At 44.7% G+C, this 22,893-nt stretch overlaps 1 protein-coding gene across 8 annotated transcripts in view; it reads right to left on the bottom strand.

The window, feature by feature from the left end:
• Positions 1–22,893, bottom strand: part of EPHA5 (EPH receptor A5) — a 226,803-nt gene that overhangs the window by 23,883 nt on the left and 180,027 nt on the right. For 5 of the 8 annotated variants that reach the window (XM_063156546.1, XM_063156548.1, XM_063156547.1 and 2 more), the window contains 2 exons: positions 21,109–21,264; positions 9,463–12,908 (listed from right to left, as the gene is read on the bottom strand). In XM_063156546.1, coding sequence (XP_063012616.1) covers positions 12,803–12,908; positions 21,109–21,264 — 262 coding nt within the window. In that variant the 3' untranslated portion in view covers positions 9,463–12,802. Of the gene's footprint in view, positions 1–9,462; positions 12,909–14,895; positions 17,486–21,108; positions 21,265–22,893 lie in introns of those variants that run through there. The other 3 variants (XM_063156542.1, XM_063156543.1, XM_063156544.1) reach the window with 2 other exon arrangements.

Here is a 22,893-nt window from a genome sequence, read left to right as displayed (position 1 = left end):
CCGAGGAGCGAGGCTAGGGCGGCTTCATTTCCACAGAGATGGCTCTGGATATTTTGTTGGCTGCAGGGAACTCCTGTGGATATCACTCCAAGGTGATATCCCTCTCCGTGCTCAGGTGGAAGGAAAACACAACGATAACACAGTGTTTTTTTTCCTCATCAGCATTAATATCAATTCAATAACAGCTGTCTGACACTGCAGATGGGGCAAATCACAAGATCCTATGGAGAATAAATCCACATCATCTGGCTTTAAATGCCAAACAGCATAAACCTGCCAGGACTTTTGGTTTTTAGTTAAACTGTTTGGAGTGAGATGGCCAGCAGAGAAACAGCTCCAAAACATCCTGCCCAAATGCAATAACATTTAATCTGAAGGGAGCTTGAAAGCCTAAAATGGCTTTCTCCATGCCACAGAGCTGTCCTTTGCCATCCCGGGCACATGGGACAGAGGATTGGGATGCTCTGCACCCCACAGGGCTGCCGCGTCTTCTGAACTCAGTGCTGTGGCAGGGAAATTCCCACTCTCAGCCTGCTCAGCTCTCCAGATCTCCTGCCCCTGGGCCCATCCAGTGTGGCAAAGCAAGCAGTGCCTAAGCGAGCAGTGAGAGGTTTCTGATGTTTATTTACATGGCTGGCTCTGTCTCACCGTGTGGTTTCCCATCTGTTTGGCCATGTACACGTTAATCCCAGTGAAAACCAGAAGCTGGCACATCCCACATCCTCACAGGCCACCAGCCCCTGAAGTTTTCATTGAGCATGTATAGAGTTACAGGCAAAATCTAAGCCAAGAGGTGTTTTTCCCCTTGAGAAATGCATGGGAGTTTTCAACTTTTCTGGGACGTCTCAAACCTCCTTCTCTAGTGAAAAAAATGCTTTTATGGGGAAACAGCCAATCCCCCCAGCAGCCACAAGGCTGGATATCTGCTCTGGGGGGTGGTAATGCTCCCCTGTCCTCTCATACCTGGAAGCATCACCTGGGGGTCCTGTCATTCCCCTGGGGATCATCTGTGGGCAGCAACTGCGTATGCTGGCAAAAAGCTGTTTTTGAGGCTGTGTTCTAACCTGTGCTTCTTCTGCCTGCCCCTTTCATGCTCACACAACACCTCTTTGGTCTTCATTTAAGAGGGCCCAGGAGCTCCTGTGTTACCAGCAATACCAGTAGCACCCCTGTGCTAATAATACGGAGCAAGGGGGATTAAACCCATTTTGAGCATTTTCCACCCTAAGCAAGAAGCTTGCAGCAAAATATTCTCAGATCCTTTATCTAAATCCATCATCCTTTCTTACCTGGTGGCTCCTTATCTGCAGGCACCAACCGGGATCAGAATGATTTTTTGGACCCCGTGTTCTTTGCTCTGTGCCATTTTTCTGTTCCTCTTGTCTTTGCCTCTCTCTAAAGGAGCCTTCTAATGGCAGATAGGAGGCAAAAATATTCCTCCTGAACATTCCTCAGTTTTGCAGGGATTGCTCTGGCACAAATGCAAATGCTGCTAATGCCTCCTCCTTCTCCAGAGCTGACATTTCCTGAGCAGAGCTCTCTTCTTTGACCTCCCTCTGTAAATATTGACATTACATTCACAAGGATAATAGATTTCTGTCTACACTTACCACAGCTGAATGCTTCCACCAGGACTGTTGCGGCTCCTTATGGCTGGAAATGCACCTGCCCCAGCTGTGAGGCCCAGCAGAGCCCCCCTGCCAGCCCCAAACCCCCAGGCCCTGTACAGACCACTGCTGCCTCAGCACCGCGAAGCCGCAGCTCATCCTGGGACAGTGGGAAAGGAATATTCTCCTGACCCTTTCTCTTTACAGGGTAAAGAGAAAAAACCCATGGATTTGACTATCTTCTTCGTAAATCACTTCCTCTGTCCAAAGCACATGATCCCAGGGTAGGCATCCAGCATGAAAAATGACTTGCCTGTCACACATGACCCATACATCCCTCCAGAACAATCCCACAGTGATGCCTGAGCCTCTCAAGGAATATTCCTCCCAAGGAAGAATATTTCCAAGGAGGAATATTCTGAGGTTTTGGTTTTCCAGTAACAATCCAGCTATTTCTCCCCAAAATGAGATCATTCCCCATCCCCATCGCCCAGGGATGAGCCTCAGCACTTGCTCTAATGCTTTGCCTGCAGCAAAACTTCACTGCAAAGCATTGCTTTGCTCTTTCTGCTCAGGGTGGTCTCTCTTGCCGTGCCAGAGGCCTCCTTAAAGAGCAAAATGATTTGGTGAAGCCTGAAAGCAGCTTTCTAAGCCTCTGCTTTCCATAACATGAACATTTGGCAGGCTCTTGGAGGGCAGCTTAAGGCAGGGCTTCAGGGAGGCAGCGCTGACTGGCGTGCAAGCACTGAGCAGCCCACTTGAAGAAGAGGAGCTGGTTTTGCACAAATACCTGTTTTCCCCCATTGCCTCAGCCCCTTTTCTGTCATATTCAGACCTTTGTTTCCCGCCCCTCTCTCCCTAAATGCATCCTGTTGTGACACAGCCATTGCCTTTCACAGGGCCAGCACAGCCCCCTCAGGACGGGCCTGGTGTCCAGCACAAGGGTGGCCACATGAGCAAGGCAGTTTCCCCCTGGCTTTCCCTTGCTCCATGCTCCCTCCCGTGTGGAGGTGGTGTGTTAGGGATGTGCCAAAAGCATCCTTTCCTTGCTGCCAGCTCTGGCAATAACCACACCCCCCCCCTTTTTTTTTTAGACATCTGGCATGCACTGAACAGGAAAAATATGGCAAGCTGGAATTTCCTTCACTGGGAGAAGTGCACACACTGTTGTTTGGGCCAAACCTAAAGTTTCTCACTTATGATTTTTGCATATGAATGGGAATTCAGGCTTGGTCCCTGGAGGGACCATCATTATATGCATTAACAGACAGCTGGGCTTTAGAAAAAGGGGGAAAGCAGAAAAAAATAGATGTTTATTCTGTACTTAGGCAAATTCATACGAGGGGAATCATCTCCCATTCTCGCTGCAGCACACTTTACTCTCTATAGACTCTGAATATATTCACTCATCAAGGCATATTGAGTAGCTGCTTATTAGCACAAGTTTGGTTCCCTTTCTGCATCCCTCAGACAAACACACACAAAAATACAAGTCCTCAGTGTGGCCCATCTGGAGTTTCTGTAGCTTTCTCTTGTCTGGGGGAAGGACAGGATCATATTTCTAGAACATTAAATTTGCTTTGATAAAGGCTTTTACATTTTTCAGCTTTTATTACACATATATTTTATATATTTTTTATAAATATCCTCATATATTTTTTATAACCTCCCTTCATGCTGTCTCCTCTCAAACATGGGAAATTTGCACTGCCCTGTGCCCTTCTGATGAATGTAAAAGGGCTTTGCTGAGGGTCAGATTCTAATGAAGGTAATTCCAATCAAATCAAATCACAGGGCTGAGGAAACAAAAAAATTAATTCTTTCATTCAACTCCTGATTTATCAGCTCCTACAAAGTCACTGCTTCATCAGTGGGATGTTTCTGCAGTGAGCACAGTGACCTTTGTTTTCATCTCTCCTTTAGACAGTAAGATCTCTCCTCCCATTGAATAGGTGAATAATATTGAAAAAAGAGCTTACACTGAGATAACAGTGCCATCTTTGGGGACCAGATGCCCATACAATGCCATCACTGATGGAGGCGTTTCACCTTGCTGCCTTTTCCCTTTTTTTGCCTTTTTTTTTTTTTTTTTTTTTTTTTTTTTTTTTTTTTTTTTTTTTTTTTTTGTCTGTTTGCTTTTGTCTTTTTATTTTAGCCCATAGGGAGCCCAGCGTGGCTGCACAGAAAGCCACAACTATGTTCTTCCCAAGCTTACTCAGGCTTTCCAAATTTACAGGGATCACCGGGATACTTATCTGGCTTTTTCAAGCCTTATTTTTGCACCCAAGCCTGCTTCCAGTGATCAGGTTTTATCTGTTTTGGTTTTTCCCTCCCCTTTTCAGCGTTACTGGGATGTGACTGTCCCCAGACCAGCTTGTGAAACCCTGGGGCGCTTAAATCCCCTCTATCGCAAAGACCTAAACAGCGGCACTTTGAAATAAGCTGAGCTTTTCAAGGGAAGGTCTGGCCTTAAAGAGCTGGGGTGCGGTGCCAAGGGGGCTCACAGCGTCCCTGGCTGGTACCTGGGGGTCTCAGCCACTCCTTACAGGAATGTTTCTGCTCCCGAGGAAGCAGAGCTGTTTATCAGCTGCTTATCAGTTACAGCCATGGGGATCCCTGGAGCGTGGATGATAAACTAGCGGGAGGCAGGGCTCTTTTCTGCCCTCCTACCCACTGCAGCCCCAGCCTGGATCTGAATGCTCTCTCTTGCCATAATTTATTTCTCCATTAAATTTCTGACCAGGGCTCTGGCTTTGCAGCTATTGCTGTCAGCCTTTTGTCTTTCTGATTATGCTAACAGCAGCACTTGAATGCTAATTGCCTTTCCCGATGAAGCAATCACACAAATTCGGGGTCCTAGGGAGGGATGGACAGTACACCAGGGCTTTGACCCTGGTGCAGGGGATGCAAATGCAGGGGCCAAGGATTCAGGGTCTCTTTGGCTGCTGCAGAAAATGGGAGGCAATGAAGCACAGCTGGCAGGGATGGGAGAGGGATGGTTTTTGCAGGACTGATTTCTGTGCCCTGAAGCAACTGTTCGGGTTGATTTGGGACACTGCACCTCTAGCACTCCCCTCCCAAGGGACAGCCCAACTTTGCCTCTGCCAGAGCCAACAACCTTTTTCTACACAGAATATTTACAATTATTTTATTTGTTAATTTTATTTGATTGTTTTCTCTGGGATATGTGGAGTTGTGGCTACAAAAAGATTTTGGCTGTACAGCCCCGTTCTCCAAACTCTGAGTTTCAAAGGGATGAAGAGACCACTGATGCTTCCCTTTCCCCTTGCTGGGCCAAGGGAAGGACTCACATGGGCATGTTCAAAACTAAAGTCACCCAAGCCCAGGTTTTAGCAGCTGCTGAACAAGGCAGTCCTCGTGTAGGGCTCAGTGTGTACTCAGCTGCTCACAAACTCTGGCTGTGAAACCCTGGCTTTCCACTCCAAAATACTAAAACCCTCCAAAAGGGCCACTGTTTCCAAGCCAAGTAAACTTTTTTTTTCCCCCACCTGGGCACCATGGATTGACCTTTAGGCCTGTGAGTGCCTTTCAAGCCCAAAAGCAATGGCCAAGCCAGGATGAAAGCCATGCCTGTGGCTCCCCTCCATCTAATTTCTGCTCATTTCTTGCCAAATGCATGTTCCCAGCCACTTTATCCAGCCCATTCAATCTGCCCTTCCCTGCTTTGATGGCTGGTGACTGCCCAGTGGGATGGAACTTGGGGGACTTTAGCACTAGTGAGGACACCCATCCCTTCTGCAGCCACCCTAGCACTGCCTCCCTCCTCTCCCAGCTGGGCCATTAATTCCTCCTGGGACAGGAACACTAATGAAGGCCAAATCCTTTCCAGTGCCACACCTTGATCATCTTCATCTATCCCCCCCTGCCTGGCTGAAAACACTGTCTTCTGTCCAATCCAGTCTCACTCCTTGGTTATTTGCTGCCATTTACCATTTATTAGCCATGCCCTAATTCTTGTCTTAATTAAGAGGTGATTACCCAGTGCTTCTGCATATGTGTGCACAGGTATCCATGCATCTCTATATATATTCCATGTTCCAACACATCTCATGGAAAGGGACCACAGGATGCATTTTGCCCACTGGATGGGAGAGGCTGCTCCCTATCTTGTTTTTCTTTCTTTTTTTTTTCCTTTTAAATGAACATGTAATTTCCCTGCCTTCTTCCTTTTCTCCCAATGAAATATTTTTACCTTGCATGCCCTTTTTCTCAGCAGCTCCACACATCATATTTCTTGAGGAGCAAATGATTAAATTTTAGAGCCTGTGGTTTCATGTTTAAATGTCAAGCTTGAAACACAGACCTCAGAAGAGAAATCCATAGGGTTTCTATTTTCTTGTAATAAATATGGTCTTTAGTGGGAGCAAACCAAGAAAACGGCAGGCAGCCTATCTCACAGTTTTTCTGCTTTTTTCTTTTTTCAGCTTGAAAGATTTTTCTTTTGGTTTTGTAGTTAAAAAATAAGCTTTGAGAGAAATAAGTCATCTTCACCAGCACAAATGCATCTGCTGGCCATTTAAGGGGGAGCTTGAAGAGTTCTGGGGTCAAAAAAAACCTGGTTAGAGCTGTTAATGGGTTATGAAAGCAGCACACCAGTGTAAGAAAGCATCTCCTTTTCTTACACTCAATTTGCTGGATATTACTACAGCAGATGCTATGAGTAACTGAGCTGACCCCAGCTAGAGGTGAGGAAAGGAAGGAGTAAGAAGTCACCTCCATGGCTGGCTCACAGGACTTTATGGGAAGAAAATAATGAGCCATATGTTAATGGGCTGTCAAAGGTCATTTATTGTTGGGGCCTGCAGCCACCAACATCCAGCAGCTCCCAAAGGAATTACACCAGATGATCCCACAGGCAGTCATATTATAGAGACAGTGGGTGTGTTCAGTGGGCATTGCACGCTTCACACCTGTTTCTCCAAGGCTTTTGTCCCCTGGAAATCCTATGGCATGCAGTAACTGCAAACACACCCTGGTCTGCTATCATGGCTGCAAAATGGCAAAGCTTTCTGCTGGCCACAATGCTGCTCTGGCTCCCTTTTCCTACCCAATCTCAGCCTGAGATTGTTTTGATACCTGTCTTCGTGTACATGAAATTTAAGCTCTGTCAGCAGATGCATTATTAAAACTGCACACTTGGAAGCACACATGCACCTGCTGAGGGAACTGCAACAGGGAACATCACGTTTTCAGCACTCATCCCTGCACTGAGTCTTCCAGGGGCATCCTCTTTTTCCAGTGTTACCTCACTCTGAGCTGTCTCTCTGTGCCCCAGTGCCATTCGCTTTCTACACTGACCCCTCTGCTGGTACAACAGTTTGTCCTAGCATCTCCATAAGTCCCCCACCACATCTGAGGCATCGTGGATAAGGTGGTTTCTCTCCTGCCACCCACACATTTTACCAAGCAGAATGATGTGTGCCCTTCTCCAGTCCTCAAGGTCCATGTCCCTCCTCATACCAGCAAAGATGAATTGTTCTGGGATGAGGTTGTGCTGTTTTAGCTGCTTCTTAATGCACCTGAGGGTGACTTTGAGAAGGCCCTGTTGACTTGAATAAAGCTATCTCATTCTTTCATCTCTTCTGCTTGCTGGTTCCCACCTTTTTTTTTTCTTTTTTTTTCTTTTTTTTTGTGGAAGTATCCAGTCACAGTTTATGCATTGCATGCTGTTTATGCAGCTCAGCCCATGAAAAATACATGAAGAGTCCCTCGCTCTTTCTCCTCACAGCTTCATAAATCTTGCATTGCTTTCTGCATGGCAGCTCGGCTTCATGGGGTGATGGGGAGCAGCCTCCCCGCTGCTCCTGCCCTGGGGCCACAGCATCCTCTGGGGATTCTGGCATTGCAGCCTTGAACCCTTCCAGGCTGGCACAGGAGGGGAGAGGTTCAGAGCCCCCTCAGCCCCATTTTTATATTACTGGATAGGAAAATAGGTCCAAGTTACTGTTTAGCTGCCCTGCAATGTCTCCAGCACAGCCATCATCTTGCCTTGCAGTTTGTTTCAGCTTTACTGCAAACAAGAATGATGCAGAGAATATTACCCTGAGCACAGCTTGTTAAGCATTCACAAGAGCTGGTGCTTGCGACTCGAGATGCAGCTGTGCATTGATTCAGGGACCAGAACAGAGGCTGTGCACAAGAACCACCCAAAAACAAGCCTGGCATGTGCCTAAGGACCCACTCTGAAGGTGAAGCACCTTACCTTTCTGTGCAGGTAAATTTACTAGCTGGTGGCCATGAAGTGCAAGTGCTTTTTCTCGGTCTGAGCCCAGCAGAGGAAAACCATAGGCAAATGCTGATCTGAAATTTGTTGAAGACCTGGTCCCAAGCCAATCTGAGCACAAATACTCATGGAAATTGCCTAATTCCTCAGTTCTCACTCAAGATGGAACATTGTGGAAGGAGTTTGCAGCCAACTCTGATTTTTAATGAAAGTTTCCCCATGTTTGAATTTTCCCCTTAGCAGGCTCTCTGCCTCCATGAAGCTACCAAGGATGCTGTCTGCATGGGCAAATTAACAGTTCTTCCCTCTGTCCTCTGATTCCTTACAGCTTCTGCCTCCATTGTGGTCCAGCAGCAGACAAGCTCAAGCTGAACAAGAGAACACAGAGTGGGGACTGGCCCGTCAATCCAGAGGGATTTTATCCAAGCTGCCGACAACCTCAATTTGCTAACCCAACTGACCTTGTGCTCCCTTTAATATATAAGGCAGCATTCCCCTGCTGTCCCAGCCTGTCATGCCTTTCCTGGCCACTACCCATCATCTGCCACAGCTTCCTGTCATGTCAGGAGACACAGTATCTTTATCTGCCCCTCTTCCCTTTGTCCTCTAGCAGTGGACAAGAAGATGGTGGCTGCCCATCACCACCTCCATTAAGACCTTTCCCAGGTCAGTCTTTCCCCCTTGGCCTTTCCCACCTGTGGCTTTTCTCACCTCTCTTTAGGGCTGGCCTGTGCCCCTCTGCAGCATGTGGATGGCCCCAAATCCATGGAGCAGGGGATGTGGTGGTGGGTGCTCCAGCTGGTCATGGGTTTGCTGGGACCCCTCCAGGAAAAACTCAGAGAAAAATCACATCTTGGGACAAAAAAAAAAAAAAATCACAAAACCCAGTTTTTTCTGAGGGATATATGGTGAGGGACTGATCTGGGGCTTTGGCAGGCCCTTTGCCCTAACAACTAGCATAAAAAAGTGTGTTTTCCCCCCAAAACAGAGAAAAATGGGAACAGCCTGTAACAAGGGCAGATGCATTCAGTGGGTCTACATGTCTCACTCATCCCAAAGGCCTCTCTTTCCCTCAGGGACCACAAGAGCAGCACCAAGTCTGTGTTTAGGAGAGAAAAATACAGAGAATTTATTTCCTTTCCATGGGGGGAAATCCTGATGCTTTGTGGGAAGTCAAGGGGTCAAGTGTACTTGTTATCCACAACTGGATGTTGCTGTTAGCCAAAGGTTTTTATTTTTATGAAAAAATAGAAAATTTTGCATCTTACACTACAATAAAACCCCATGTACACAAACAAAATTCACAGAGGGCATCCAAAGAGGAGGAAAGGGGAGGAATAAACACAGCAATGCTACAGCCTCCTATGAGTTAAAACACTGATGCAAGGAGCTGAGACAGAGACTGCAGCTCTGGCAGCGCTGGATGCACCAGCTCCTGCTCTACCTGCACTAAGGAATTACATTAAAGGATTGGCAACTAAGTGTTAATCTTAAAACTGCTACTGATGTATTTTACACCTGCCTTAACATCTAATTTCAAGTCCACAGCAGTCCAAGGAGTCACAATTTCTTGCCCACTGGGACTTTCTACATTATATTCAACACTGAATAGACAAAAAATTTGACCTTTATTTTTTATTCTTCTCACTATTAACATATAGGAGGAATAAATAAAATTTTAAACTGATTTTTCTCCCTTTTATATCAGCCTTCCTTTTTAATGTTGAAGTAGTTTTTCCAAGTGGTTGCTACACAATGAAAAGGCGTCAGTCTACACAAGCCATTTCTTCTCCCAAAATGAAAAACTGTATCAATAAAAGCCTGTTCACCTTTTGGATCCTTTGAAATACCTCCCTCTCAATTATTTCCAGCGAAATATGCTGGAAAAAATTGAATCCGTTGGCTCAGCTGCAGCAGTAGTGAGCTGGGAAAGCAAAGTGCTTGGACTTACCATGGGCAGGAAATCCACCTACAGCCCTTTCCAAGAACATAACCAGCCAAATGTTGCTGTCATCTCGTTCTGCTGCACCCCAATACATAAAATCATGACAAAGTTCTTGCAGCTTTTGGATGGGAACTGAAAACCTCCATTATCTCTGTGATTTGCTCATGGACATAGAAGCTGTAACCTTTGGACCCTACACATTAAAACAACCTTTTATTTTTAGCCCCGAGACAAGGTCCATTATACAGAGATCTGTAGCAAGAACAGCTCTTGAAATAAATAGAAAAAGTTATTTATTTATTTATTGGAGGAAGCAAGAAGAGGTTCCCAATTTACAAATGCAGTCTGGCTTAAGAACAGTTTTGTTTTCCATTGGTTTGTCATTTTGAACGTTACTCCAGAATCTGGTAGGTACTCCAGAAATACAAGTGATGAAAAGAGGATTTTGCTTTTAAGAGTCCATGAAAATAAAAGGACCAAGTTCAACTCCTCCCACAGAGCCAACAGGACAGGATTGAGTGGAGAAGATGGGCAGAAAATGCCACATGTTTGCACACAGCATTTCAGTGCCACCAATGGATGCAGGCAAACGAACGATTCCTCCTGGTGAAATGAGCTGTTTCTGTCTTCCTACATGTATTTTCCCAAGTGTTGTAGACAGGGAGGCACAAATAATCTCAAGACTCTTCTGCTGACAGCTCTAATAATCTTATTTATTATATAACAAATCTCTTTTCCGCACCGAAATTGTTATGTCTTGATACCCTCTTCCTCTTTTGTGGTCTGGTGGCTGCCAAAATGAAACAATGGGATGAGAAATGACACTATCAAGATTTGTTAGGCCTCGCTGTGGCTCTTTTCCCTCCTATTTCTCCTGATTCCTGAGGAACTCAGCAGTTGCAGAGGCGGAAGGGGCCATTTCAGGACAGGAAAATATTGCCCGAAGAAGCCCTGCTGCTAAGGAAAAAAACACTCAACCTCTTCTCCTAGGTGCTTCCCTTCTTTAAAAAAAAACATTCTGTGTATCAAATCTCATCCAAAGGCTGGAGGAAATGAAAGAAATACTTTGAAACAGCTTCAGGTGCCTTGCAACACCTGTTTCTGTGAGACATGAAGGACACAGGCCTCCTTTTGGCTCTTTGAGCTCTTTGGGCTTGGCTCTGCAGCACTGGGGAGGAAGGGAGCTACAGCAACTCTATATATTGATGTTATTGCTAAGGAAGGATGCCACAAGATGCTATCCAGACTCTAAGGAAGCAATACATTTACAGAAACAACAAACCCTTGCAATCAATCCACTGAGCTGTTTTAAAATCCTTATCAAAGTCTTCACAAAATAAAAGCCCAACCTATGAATACCAAATTAACTGTGCAGTTTAATCCTATCTACAATAAAAATAGGAGGACAACCCCAAAATACTTCTTGGTGTGATTCCCAGGGGATTGGGTTGCGCTCAGGTCCCTCTGAAAGTGCCAGCCATGGGCTTTAACAGCTACTTTGAGCCCCAGCTACAGCCAAGTCCTGATCTGAGCTGTGCCAGCCCCAGGTGAATGGCATCTCCTTGCCCTCAGGATGCCATCGCTGTGACCATGTAGGGCTGCTCTGCTCTCCCCTCCCCTCTGTGCTCTGTCACAGAGTGGCCAGATCCACAGCAAGCCTAGAATGCTGAGAGACAGCTTGGGACAGTACAGTTCCAAAAATAATCCCACTCCCACCACTGTGGGGGAAATACTACAAAATCTCCACACTGGATGCCACAGGCTCATTTCCAAACTGTGCCCCAGGCCTTGACCAACATCATCAGAAAAGGAACAACAAAATTCCCTCCTTCCAGCTAAAACCACCTCATGCTTTCTCTCCTGGGCTCCGGGAACAGAGGTGATGGCTGCAGTGGGTGATGGCTACTGGGCTGAAGCACCTGTGCAGAGGCAATCCCATGCCACCTTTGGCCAGGACACAGAAAAATCGATGCCACGTTGTTGCTGGAGGCCATCAAGAACCAGATGTTTTACTTCTCTTCTTCTGGATGTCCTCAACCCATGGTGTAAAGGAAGGGGGCGGGGGCAACATCTTTTATTTAAGCAACTTCCTTCTACCTCATATACATAATGAAAACTCCTGAAGGCTTTATGTGTTGATCAAACCAAACTGCAGCAAAAATACAAAGCATGGGGGTAACACAAAAGGGAGACTGAGTAAAAGAGGGAGGAAAAAAGGAACAAACCAAGGAAAGAATCCCAGTCTTGTACCTGATGAGTAGCAAACTGTACAGTATATACATTTTCAACATGTATCATCCTCCCCAAAGAGCAAATAAAAAGAACTTGGTAACACAGAAGGAGGAAAACAAAATATACACCCTGTATTGTATTTGCCACGGAGCAAGCGACATGTTTATATGCTAGTCTTCTCTATAACTTAATGCTGTGTGACAGCATTATTTTTCTTTTCTTTAAATTTACAAAACAAAATATCTATCGAGAAATAATCTAATCATATTGCTCTTCAATACACTTCTGTAGACAAGTAAGACTCGAAGTTATACTTCAGCAAACTGCAGCTATTGGGAGTCCATGAATGGCCACAAAAATCTGCCATTCAAGTCAGTCCTTGGAAGCATTACCATGTGCTGCTGTAATTCAGTATATAAAGGTGCTATATATATATATATGTACCTCCCATGTACAGACAACACGTGGTGGAAGGCTTGTCATCACCGCTGAAGCTCAAGAGACTGGTTAACCTCATGTACAGCAGATTCATTTCCACGTTCCATGCATCTTACATTGACTTCATGAAAATGAGGACACAAATAGGAAGAAAAGCAAAACTTTAGTCAAACACTGCTTTAGAAATGCTGCAGCAGAGGCCAATGTCCTTCAGTAATAGAAACCACTGAATTTCCCTTTTTATCTTTTCTTGGTTTTTTTAGTCAAAATAAATCTCAGGGCTAGAGTACAAAGTGCAGGACCGACCCACTTGAGGAAGCAACTTTAAAAACCGTGTTACAACGGCACCATCCCATTCACCAACTGGACCTTCATCTCCTGAAGGCTGTTCATTATCTTCTTCTGGTGACCAACAAGTGTCACTCCCAGACGCCTCAAATCCCTGTGGGAGAAAGCAGACGTTGGTTCCATGGACCTCTTAGGCACACGTCGCCGCGCACACCACGCGCCGCACGCGCTGCTGCTGCTGCTGCCAGTGCCTACCTGTTATCATGTTATCACTGGCAGCTCCCAGAGCCAAGTTTAGTTGGCAGGTTTCATTTTCCCCATTTGTAATTTTTTTTTTTTTTTTTTTTTATGGCTGACAGCACCTCAGAGAGGTGATGTGATTTGAATGAGATCACATCGCTGGCCAAGGAGAAAGGCCAGACACCAACGAGCCAGTATCATCTTTAGCCAAGGATTCTGCTAGGCGTGAAAAGTCCTATTTCCAAGAGGAAAGCCAGGTAAGAAAGCCCATGTTGCTGTTTCCTCTTCTCATGGGAGAGGCTGGTATTTGATCTTGGATATGAGCAGTGAGGAGTGAGGTCAATCCGTGCTTTCTTCCTCTTCAGATGAGGGAAAGCCAAAGAAACACAAATGGCAAAAGCCTCGAGCGCGGCCACCATCCTGATGACTCCTTAAAGTCAACAAGAATTAGCAAAGCAGCTCCCTTTGGGTCTTTGCAAATCTTCCCATAAACCCACATTTGGTTTTGCTTTGGAGACGTGAACTCTAGATGCCAAGGGCATTTGTGTTGATTCTGCCTACTGGGCTACCACTACAGGAAAGCTGTAAAATAAGGCAGTTAATGTAAAATGCAGGATCAGGAGGAAAGATTGTTTGTCATCAACTCCACCCTCCAAAATTCAGGTGAATAGATGAAGGTAATCACTTTCATGTGATTCACATGAATGGCATTAAGAGGCACCTCCAGGTTATACAGTTTATCCCATCCAAAGACAGGAGTGGGACAAATCATCTCCTGGAGATAGCACAGCAGGACCTTGGGTTATCAATGACACCTCTAAGCCAGGTAAAGCCATCAGCTATGGCAGAGTGTAATTGCAGAAATTTCTTACTCGGTAGAAAAGCGTTAACAAAGAAATTGTAGGAATAAAAGCTCAGCAGAAGCATCAAGACAGTTGCATACATGTTTCCAGCCCAAGACACAGAAGCTGTTAGAGAAGCAGGTTGACCATAAGAGATGTGGTGTTTTGACTGAAGACTTCCACTGATAGAAAAGTATCAGTCCCTCACTTTCTACCTCCACACTGGAGTGAATTAAAGATGTTTCTAAGTTGTGCATTATGGTCCTGTCGAGACACTTGTGAATCCCCTAGCTGCCGACACCCTGTGTGCAACTCTTTAGGAGAAAGTTCTGCACCAAAAGCCACAGAGATGTGGCCTTGATCACGCAGCTGCTTTTTAAAACCACACTGCTGCACTCATGCAAAGGCTGGAAATTCCCAGCAACACCTGGGAGCCCAACCATCACCTGAGACACAACTGCAAACCTGGCCTACAGTTCACTGCAGGGCTGTGAACTGTGCTGCAGGAGAGCACAGGGTGCAAGGAGCACCAAAACATTTTCACACGAGCTACCCACGGAAGTGTGCCTCTCTCAGCAGCTTCACATTCTGGACAGAAACTCCTGTGCAAGTAACAACCAATCTTCCATGTTCACAAATTACACAGATGAACGCTGCTTTGAATACAAAGCAGTCTTGAGTGAAGGCTAATACATTAGCACATAAACTAGTTGGAGCCAAAAGCTACATCTGTACTTCTCCAAGGACTGTCATGTTTTCTGCCTTTTGATTTGGAAAATACCAAGTTTTTTGCTTCAGGCTAAACACATAATTTCATTATTGTACCCTTTTTCAGCAATGCTTCTTGATGATGCAAAGGGAAATCATAACGTAAGGGGCACAGAGCAAAGGAGGTCAATGAGACACATCAGCAGTGCTCCTTACCTGGCAGAGAAAAGGCTGCAGCACCTGCAAAAGGTGTCTACCTTCTCAGGGGGACATGCTTTCATTTCTGCCTCCACTGAATTGTGAAACTAGTTCAGCAAGCCATCTTAATAATGAAGGAAAATGAAGTAATGCTATTGTTACATGCAATTTATTTTATGTACACAGCACAGTTGGAAGTTCACACCAGAGATCAAAAAAAAAAAAAAAAAAGAAACCAAAAAACAAACCAACCCTTGAAACCAACACAGTATAGGACCTGATTTTTAAAAGAGACAACATCCATCTTCCCCCTGCTGAGTCCTGCTCTGCTGGCACTTTTTGAAAAATCAGCTTTTTTTTTTTTTTTCCAGGTATCTAAAGTGCAAGCTGAGCTCTTTTGAAAATCCAGTACCACGTATTTCACAGATGTATAATTTCTGACACTCTCGCATGTTATGCTGGAAAAAAACAGCCTCAAACTCAGAGAAAAGCATGCATGTCTTGGCCTTTCACACACAGCCCCACCAGTCCAATAAACCCCCCACCCAGTTCGCTACACAGCCTTTTTTTCTCCCCATATTGAATCCCCTTAACTCAATATCCTTGAGGAGTGTCTCATTGATTTACAAAAGAGAAAGAAGAAAAAAGAGTTTCTGGTTTCAATACATTAACTGCTCATCAGGGATTCAGTCTTTTTTTTTTTTTTTTTTGAATATCAAATCCTCTCAAATGTGAAGCCACCAGCCAAAAGCATGGGGGACTCCTCAGAGAGGGGAAAAACACTTTTGTGAGGTCTTGCACCTCAGCAAAGATGAACCAGAAGACACAGCTCCTGAACCAGATGCTTGCCAAGGATAAAAATTAGCAGCTTTATTCAAAAGCCACCTTGCACATATCAAAGACAACTTTCTAAAAACTGCCTAGAGAATGCAGGAGCTTTAATTTTGATGTTTCAAGCATGATTTACAGCACGTTGCATTCTCCCATGCATCCAGTGCTGAAGCACCTAAAGTGGTGTAAGGCAGAAGACAAATTTGAACAGAACTGGGTGCACAAACCAGCTGGTTTGGGGACAAAAAATCCCCAACAGCTTCTGTGCTGAAGGACTGCAAGAACAACTGCCTTTAAGCTCCAGTCCAGAGCTCCTTGGCTCCTGTTACTGCAGCCAAATGGAAATTTCACTGGGCTCAGCTCTGCACAGGAGATGTGTGCAGACACCCACTGGGGCTTTACAATATTAATGAGCATTCCCTGCAGGAAAAGGCACAACTGAGACCTGTGGGCACAGGGTCCAGGCTGCTCCTTGGTGTGGAAGTGACCTGACCCCTGGTGTTGGGTTCTGAGTGTGCCTCTGCAGTGGAGACCTGTGCACCCATGTGCTGGGTGCTCTCCAGCTTCAAAATACTTGGCCTCCCCAGCCATGAGACAACTCTTATTCTTGTTTTAGAGAGCAAGTTTATCTTTTCACTTCTTTCATTCATGTAGGACTGGAAATTAAAGCAGGCAGGAATTTGAATAACTTGCCAACAAGGTATTAAAAGGCTTACCTAAGTTGACCAAAAAGCCGAGAAAATAAAGGGGAAAATTGGTGTCAGCTCATCCCAAGCAGCCTGTGCACAGCTGCATGCATGCTGCTCTCTTACCACTGCCTTGCATGGAAGCCCAGCTGCAACATGCCAGTGACAATCCCCTTCTCTGCAATAGCCTCCATTTGCAAGGGTTGAATTCACAGTCTCCATGTTGTAAGAAATAGATTTAAAACATTTTATTTACAAATAGAACTACTTATACACCATGGACCAGTTTGCCAAACACAGTGTAGACTAGGACTGGATTGCCACACAAAATACAACCCCCTCACCAGCCAGTTTAGTCATGCAAGCAAAAGGGCCACAGTCCTGAAAGATCTCCGAGGTCAGCAGCCGCCAGCCTACCACAGGAATTTTGCATTTCCTCTCCCATCCAGGGCAGATCTCACCACTCTTCTGCACGTGGTGTAACTACAGCTGCCCATGCAGACTGGGACTACTCATGGAGTTAGTTAGTTGTCAGAATGAGGGGAAACAAGAAGAACCTCAAAGACCTTCAGACGATGCTAAAGAGAGAGGAATCCGCTTGCTAGGGACATTTGCATGAAATGAGGACTTAAAAAAATTTGTTTTAAGAGTTCATCTGCTCTTACTCATAATTCCCATTTTACTTGTTTACAAGATGAGAATTTGTTAGGAAGCAGACACAGCATCAAAATCCCAGGACTGAGATTTTATGTTAAGAATAAGCATCTAGAGCAGGTGAACTCTTAAATGTTCTTCATCAAGTATAACTTTTCATAAATAATTTATTTTATTTTAGAAGAAAAATATATACAATGCAAAGCAACACAACACATATTATTACAAATATTCAGAGCTCTTCATCTAATAACAAACAACAGGGTGTCCTGAGATTCAGTGAGTACAGATCTTTCAAAAGGTGAAAATATGTAGTCCACATGGTTAGTAATTGGTCCAGTCAAGGGTCAGACTGAAACTCGTGTCATGGATCTATCTATTGTTGAGTATTGTCCTGGTAAAGTTATTCTTGCAGTGGATTGAAAGAGCTCCAGACACACTCAAAGTCACTAGGTGGTCCACAAGTTTAAAGAGCAGGTCTGGTCCACTGGAAAGGTTCCCTTCAAGTCTGATATCCAGTTGGAAAGAGAGGGTGGAGGGTGAGGCTCCACTTTTCACAAGGTGATTCATCCCTTTGCAAGAATTAGAGCTAAATGTAGAGATCACTCTTTGTTTGAACACATACATTTTCAGGTCTTTGCTTAAGCAGGCAGAGCTTAGGACTTGGGGTGATATCCATCCATCTTAGATTTTTAATCTTTTGCTTTCAGAAATTTGTCACAAATACTACTCTTTTCTGGAATAAATGCATCAAGCCATCAGTTTAAAAGAATCAGAATAGTAATCAGGATTTTGCTTTTCATGCCAGGGGAGGGAGGTTTTTTTTTTTTTAAAAAAGCTGAACATCAACTATCTCAACCGGGTCCTGTAAAGAAGCCACAAGCTGGGCACCCACAATTTCCAGTCCTGTCAGTGTCATGGCCAACTCCTCCTACAGCACTAGTAGGTTTTTTTCAGTAGATTTTAGAAATTCTTTACATTTGTCATATGTTTTGTCCTGCTTCTTCTGGCAGCAGTTAACCACCTAATTTCTACATCTCTCTCCTGCATGGTTTGTATTTGGCAAAGATCATTTTGGATGGTATTTGAAGGCAACCTCTGAAGTTGTAAAGACTGATTTACTGATGTCATTTTGAGAATGCAAGCTACTTTCAGATGTTCAGATCATCTTTTCACCTGATCCCCCCAAGTCCCAGCTCTGGAATATACAGAACAGTTGCCTCTATTAAAAATGACAAGGAACATTTAACCTGAATTCTCCTTCGTAGAGTACAAAATGTTTTGTTGCTCCCTTTTACAGGGAGCAAAAAATTAAAACCTCCAGAAAACCAACCCCTCTCAGTATATCAACCTTTAAAGAACTTTGCTTGTTCTGGTGTTTATTTTCTGGAGAACCCATGAGAGTCTCAGCTGAGCCCACAGGAGCCATTTTTCTCCCTTACTTTATTTTTTAAGGGCAGGCTGCCAGTTTACATCAGACTGAATTCAGGACTTCATTACAAGACACTTTTCCTCTCAAGCTGCTATGATGGTTTCTCTTTATTCAACAGCTGAGAATCTGCTGTTTTTTTCTTTTTATACTGTTTCTGAGAGGGATGAGAGAAGTTTTGATTTGGATGGGTACTTGGCCTTTTGATTAATCTTCCACAGGTTTTCCAAAAATAGACCTGAGTGGGGTCAAGCCTTTTTGCCAAGCCACCTCTGCAATGCAAAGGGCTGACAGAGAAGACCCAAGCAGGCATCTCTGCAAGAATCGCTGTCCACAGGCAGCTGGGGTGAGCAGGGGGAATTTATTTGCTGACATGGACAGCTACCTGGAATAGGTTTCAACCTTTTATCAGCTTCAACTGAGATGGAAGATGGATCCATGAAATGCCTCCTTCCAGTTTTAAAAAAACCCAACAAACCCAAAATCTCCCCCAGGGGCATCAGCTCCTTTGCAGTGCTCTGCTGTTCTAAAAGCCCAGAAAAAAGCTGAAGCTGAGCAGCTCAGACATGTTGTCTCCACTGGGACCAGTGGGATGACATTTGTGCCAGAGAGGACATCCTGGGACATGGTGAGGGAGCTTTGCAGCTGGTGAGAGTCAGAGCATCTCTGGCAGCTATAATCTTATTTAAAGCCTTTCAAACCAACTCGCCTTTCTGGCTAGAACTGTGCAGGTGATTGGTTTCCTGGTTCATTGCCAATCAGAAAAACCATTTTAAAGCACTTTTTGCATCACCTGAAAAGATTTTGGGGGACATTTTTAAAATTTCCAGAATACTAAAAAGTAAACATAGAAAAATAGTTAAATTTTAAAGTCAAATTAAGGATCTGACTTCATAATCTGAAATGTTGCACATTGGGAATTTGAAGGTTAGGAATATGTTTGTCAGCAGCATGGCATGCTAAGAGAATGTAGGAGGGATAGTAAGATCCCTCTTAAAGTTACACAAGTAAGTAAACTTCTAATTTGCTGTTGAAAATACCCACTAATTTGGGTTTGAAGTCAACATTTTCTGTGACCCAAACAAAAGCATTTTACTTCTGAGCATTTCATGTAGAGCTCTTCAAACCACAGAAAATTCTGAAGAGGAACATGGTAGAAGCCTAATTTTCTTCTTTGACATGACTATTAAGCCAAACAGCAATAAATCTGTGATGGATTTTAGACAACCTGCATTTTCTACCAGAAGTTGCTCTGGTTATCAGATTGGGGTGGTACTGTGGAGAGGAATGCTCCAATGTTTTTCTTTTCCATAAATTACTGCTTCATCCTATCCCCCTTTTCCCCACTCAGCCTCTGGCTAGCTATTTCTGCCATGTGGGCTCTGACCAGCCTGGGGATGGATGCCCTCTTCCTTGGCCCATGTTTGTAGGTTATCAGTCTAAACTGTGGAGTCCTCAGAAGCCCAAGTAAAGTGACACATTATTGCAGGACAAGGCTGGGAAACAACACGTAAAGGTCTCAGGAGCTGAAAAGAGGATCCAGGTAAGAATCCATGCACCCTGATTCCCCAGACAGCTGCTGGAGAGGACTTCATCCCTAGCTCAGGGTTTTCATGTGAATGGCTGAGAAAAGACTGGATGAGTCCAGGTGTAAGGGGCAAATACTGATGGTATGAGTGGAGCAAATAACATCAGAGTGAGAGCAGAGAGGCTCCTGCACTCCCTCTGTGTGTGTAATGGAAAACTGAACTCCATGGGGATGTCACTGACCTGCCCCACACTCCTGTGCTGTGCAGCGAGCTCCACAGCAAGCACTGTGGCAGACAGGAGGAAATGCTGCAGTTCTGTGGAGTAGGGGAATTTTTCTTGCTTTATTCTTAATCCTCAGAAGCAATTCTGCATGTGCAGTGGCAATCTGCATGTGGTCAGAGGAGACACAACCTTCTCCAAAGCAGCAGAGTGCAATTCTTCCCACTCTGCCTTAATGCCTGCAGTAAGCTAAACTCGAATTATCCCAGCTAGAAAGGCAGGCTTGGAGGGGAGTTTGAGACAGCACAGGCAGCAGTAGGAAAGTACTGACACAATTTCACAAGCAAGGCAGGCAATTAAAGGTGCAGCATGGCAAATTAGCAGCCCTGAGGCATTTACCAAGTCATTTGAAGGCTGTTGCCTCAGCTGCAGTCACACTCACGTGCAAAAGCCACGGGCACATTCAGAAGAAAGGGTCTCGTTCAGGAAGCCTGTCCTCTAGAGCTGTGGGTTCCTGATGCTTTTGCACTGGCATCAGCTCTTACCTATTTCTGTTTATGCTGAGTACCATTTCCACACCTTACTGGGCTTCACTGTTCACTTGCTTATATCCAGATCAGCCGTGAATCCAGCTCATCTGCTGTGAAGCCAGGCTGTGTCAGCAGGGATCTATGCATTTACTGGTAGGGTAGAGGGTTTATTTTGTTGGTAATCCCAAATAATCAACTGCTAGTGTGTCAAGAGGATGGCCTGGCAATTACAGAAACTCATGCATTAATTTCTGTGAGTAAAGGAGACAAAATACTGGCTGCCAGTGTAGTAATTGTAAATTTTAGTCTTGCCTGCACTTGTTATCAATAGAGATGCTGTAAAGGAAACTGCTGACTGCAAACACAGGATAATGCTTTCCCTTTCTGCAGCCTCATCCTTACATATTCTTGGATGATTTGTCTTTCTCCTCCCTCCTCCCGTTGCAATTCCAAGAAATGAGGTGAAAATGATCTGGACACTACTCACTCTAGGGTCACCTGAGCCACTGCATCCATTGAGCTGTATCCATTCTCCATGAAGATCTCTGTGTACCGGCCCATTTTGATGGCTTCCAGCCACTCACCCACCGACCTGTAGGCACCACTCCCGACTGGACTGTGCTCCACCAACAGGTTTGACACTCTAAAGGTAAGCAAAAACAAAGAAGCAAACAAAATCAGTATTGAGAGATACACGACTTGACTCAAGTTGCTTGCATTTTTTATGGTGAAGATGATTCTCTTTCTCCATTTTCAATGATTGCTGCATCCTAAATCCTCCTAGCAGGCTTGATATGCAATGTATCAAACACAGCACTTCGCCTGCAACCTCACCCATTCTTGAGTTAGCTCCTGCCATTTCCAGTCCTCACCACAAGCAGAAAGAGGAGGAAAGGAGTGGCATCCACCCCAGTTACCTCCTGGCCACAAGTAGGCTCCCCCAGTCACTCCTGATTCAAAGTCTTCGCTTTGATGACTCCTGCTTTGCTCTCTTCCTCCACCTTTAAAGCTCATAATTAACTTAAGGCAGCGCAGAGCCTGGAAGCTGAAACCCAAATTACATTTCCCAGCAGCAGCATCGATGGCAGGCAGCTGTTCCCAGTGCAGGGAGCATTACACAGTCCAGGGGCTGCTCCTGCAGAGTCCCTGGGAGAGGGGCTTGGATGGAGACAGCATCCAAGGAGCCTGCAGAGAGCAGCAACGCTCCAGCCACGCTCCAGCCTGCAAACAAGGCACACTCCTGCTCCCACACCCTCCCTCAGAGCCTGCCAGGCAACTGCTCCCTGCTCAGCGATGCCACGCACGGAAGAAGCAATTCAGGCAAATAATAACCCTTCACCACAGCTGGAGCACTGACACAGTACCTGGCACAAGCAGGGTCCACCACCCCACTAATGATGTGCAGAGAGCAGAGAGGCCTTGTCCAAGGTCAGCCAGGAAAGAAACCAGATCTGTTCCCTGCTTTGTAAAAGGGGACACACAGCTAACACAAGCCCTGAGCAAAGATTTTTACCCACAGGTAAAGAAAACATTTTCCAGGTCAGCCTCTGATGGTGGCTATTACACTTAAAAGATTTTCAACTGGAAGGAGAGCTGGGATATTATATTATTATAGCACTTCAGGAATCTTCATATATTTTATGAGCACATTAGTATTATTTGTTTATTTAATAGCAATGCTGAAGGGTCTAATAAAATGTGAATACTTGCAGTACCAAGAACATAATGGCTTCCCATAACATTTTATACACATGAGAAATTCAAAACTCCTAAGTAATCATAATGAGAAGTGGATTTTCATCACTAATGTCAGGAGGTACCTAGTGATATCATAGCACACGCTGTAATGTAGAGAGTGACTTCCTCCCTTATTTGCATTAATGAGAATTTCCATAAAGAACACATTACATATATAAAAAAATCCTTTACAGCTGCTCTATATTGAAATTATGATTCATTTGGAATTACTATGGTCTGGGCACAGCAATCTATGAGAATAGAAGCACAGCCCCAAAGCCTGACTGTTCAGGTGCTTCATCCATATCAAAAATATCCACAGCAGCTCTGAAAAGGAGAGGTTTGGAATTGCATGGACCCATTCATGGAATAAAACATCAGCAAAGCGCTTAGCAGCTCAAGGAAATGGTTTCCTGCCTATTTTCCTCATCTGGAATAACAGTTTGGTATAAAAGAGTGCAGGAAACACCATGTAACAGGCCTGGAAAATAACTGTTCTGAGTTGAAAAAAGAGAAACCTCACATATTTTATGCT

The sequence above is a fragment of the Melospiza melodia genome, chromosome 5, assembly GCF_035770615.1.
Source record: "Melospiza melodia melodia isolate bMelMel2 chromosome 5, bMelMel2.pri, whole genome shotgun sequence".
NCBI lineage: Eukaryota > Metazoa > Chordata > Aves > Passeriformes > Passerellidae > Melospiza > Melospiza melodia.
The sequence above is the reverse complement of the archived record's forward strand: the minus strand, read 5'-3'. Positions and strand labels throughout refer to the sequence as shown.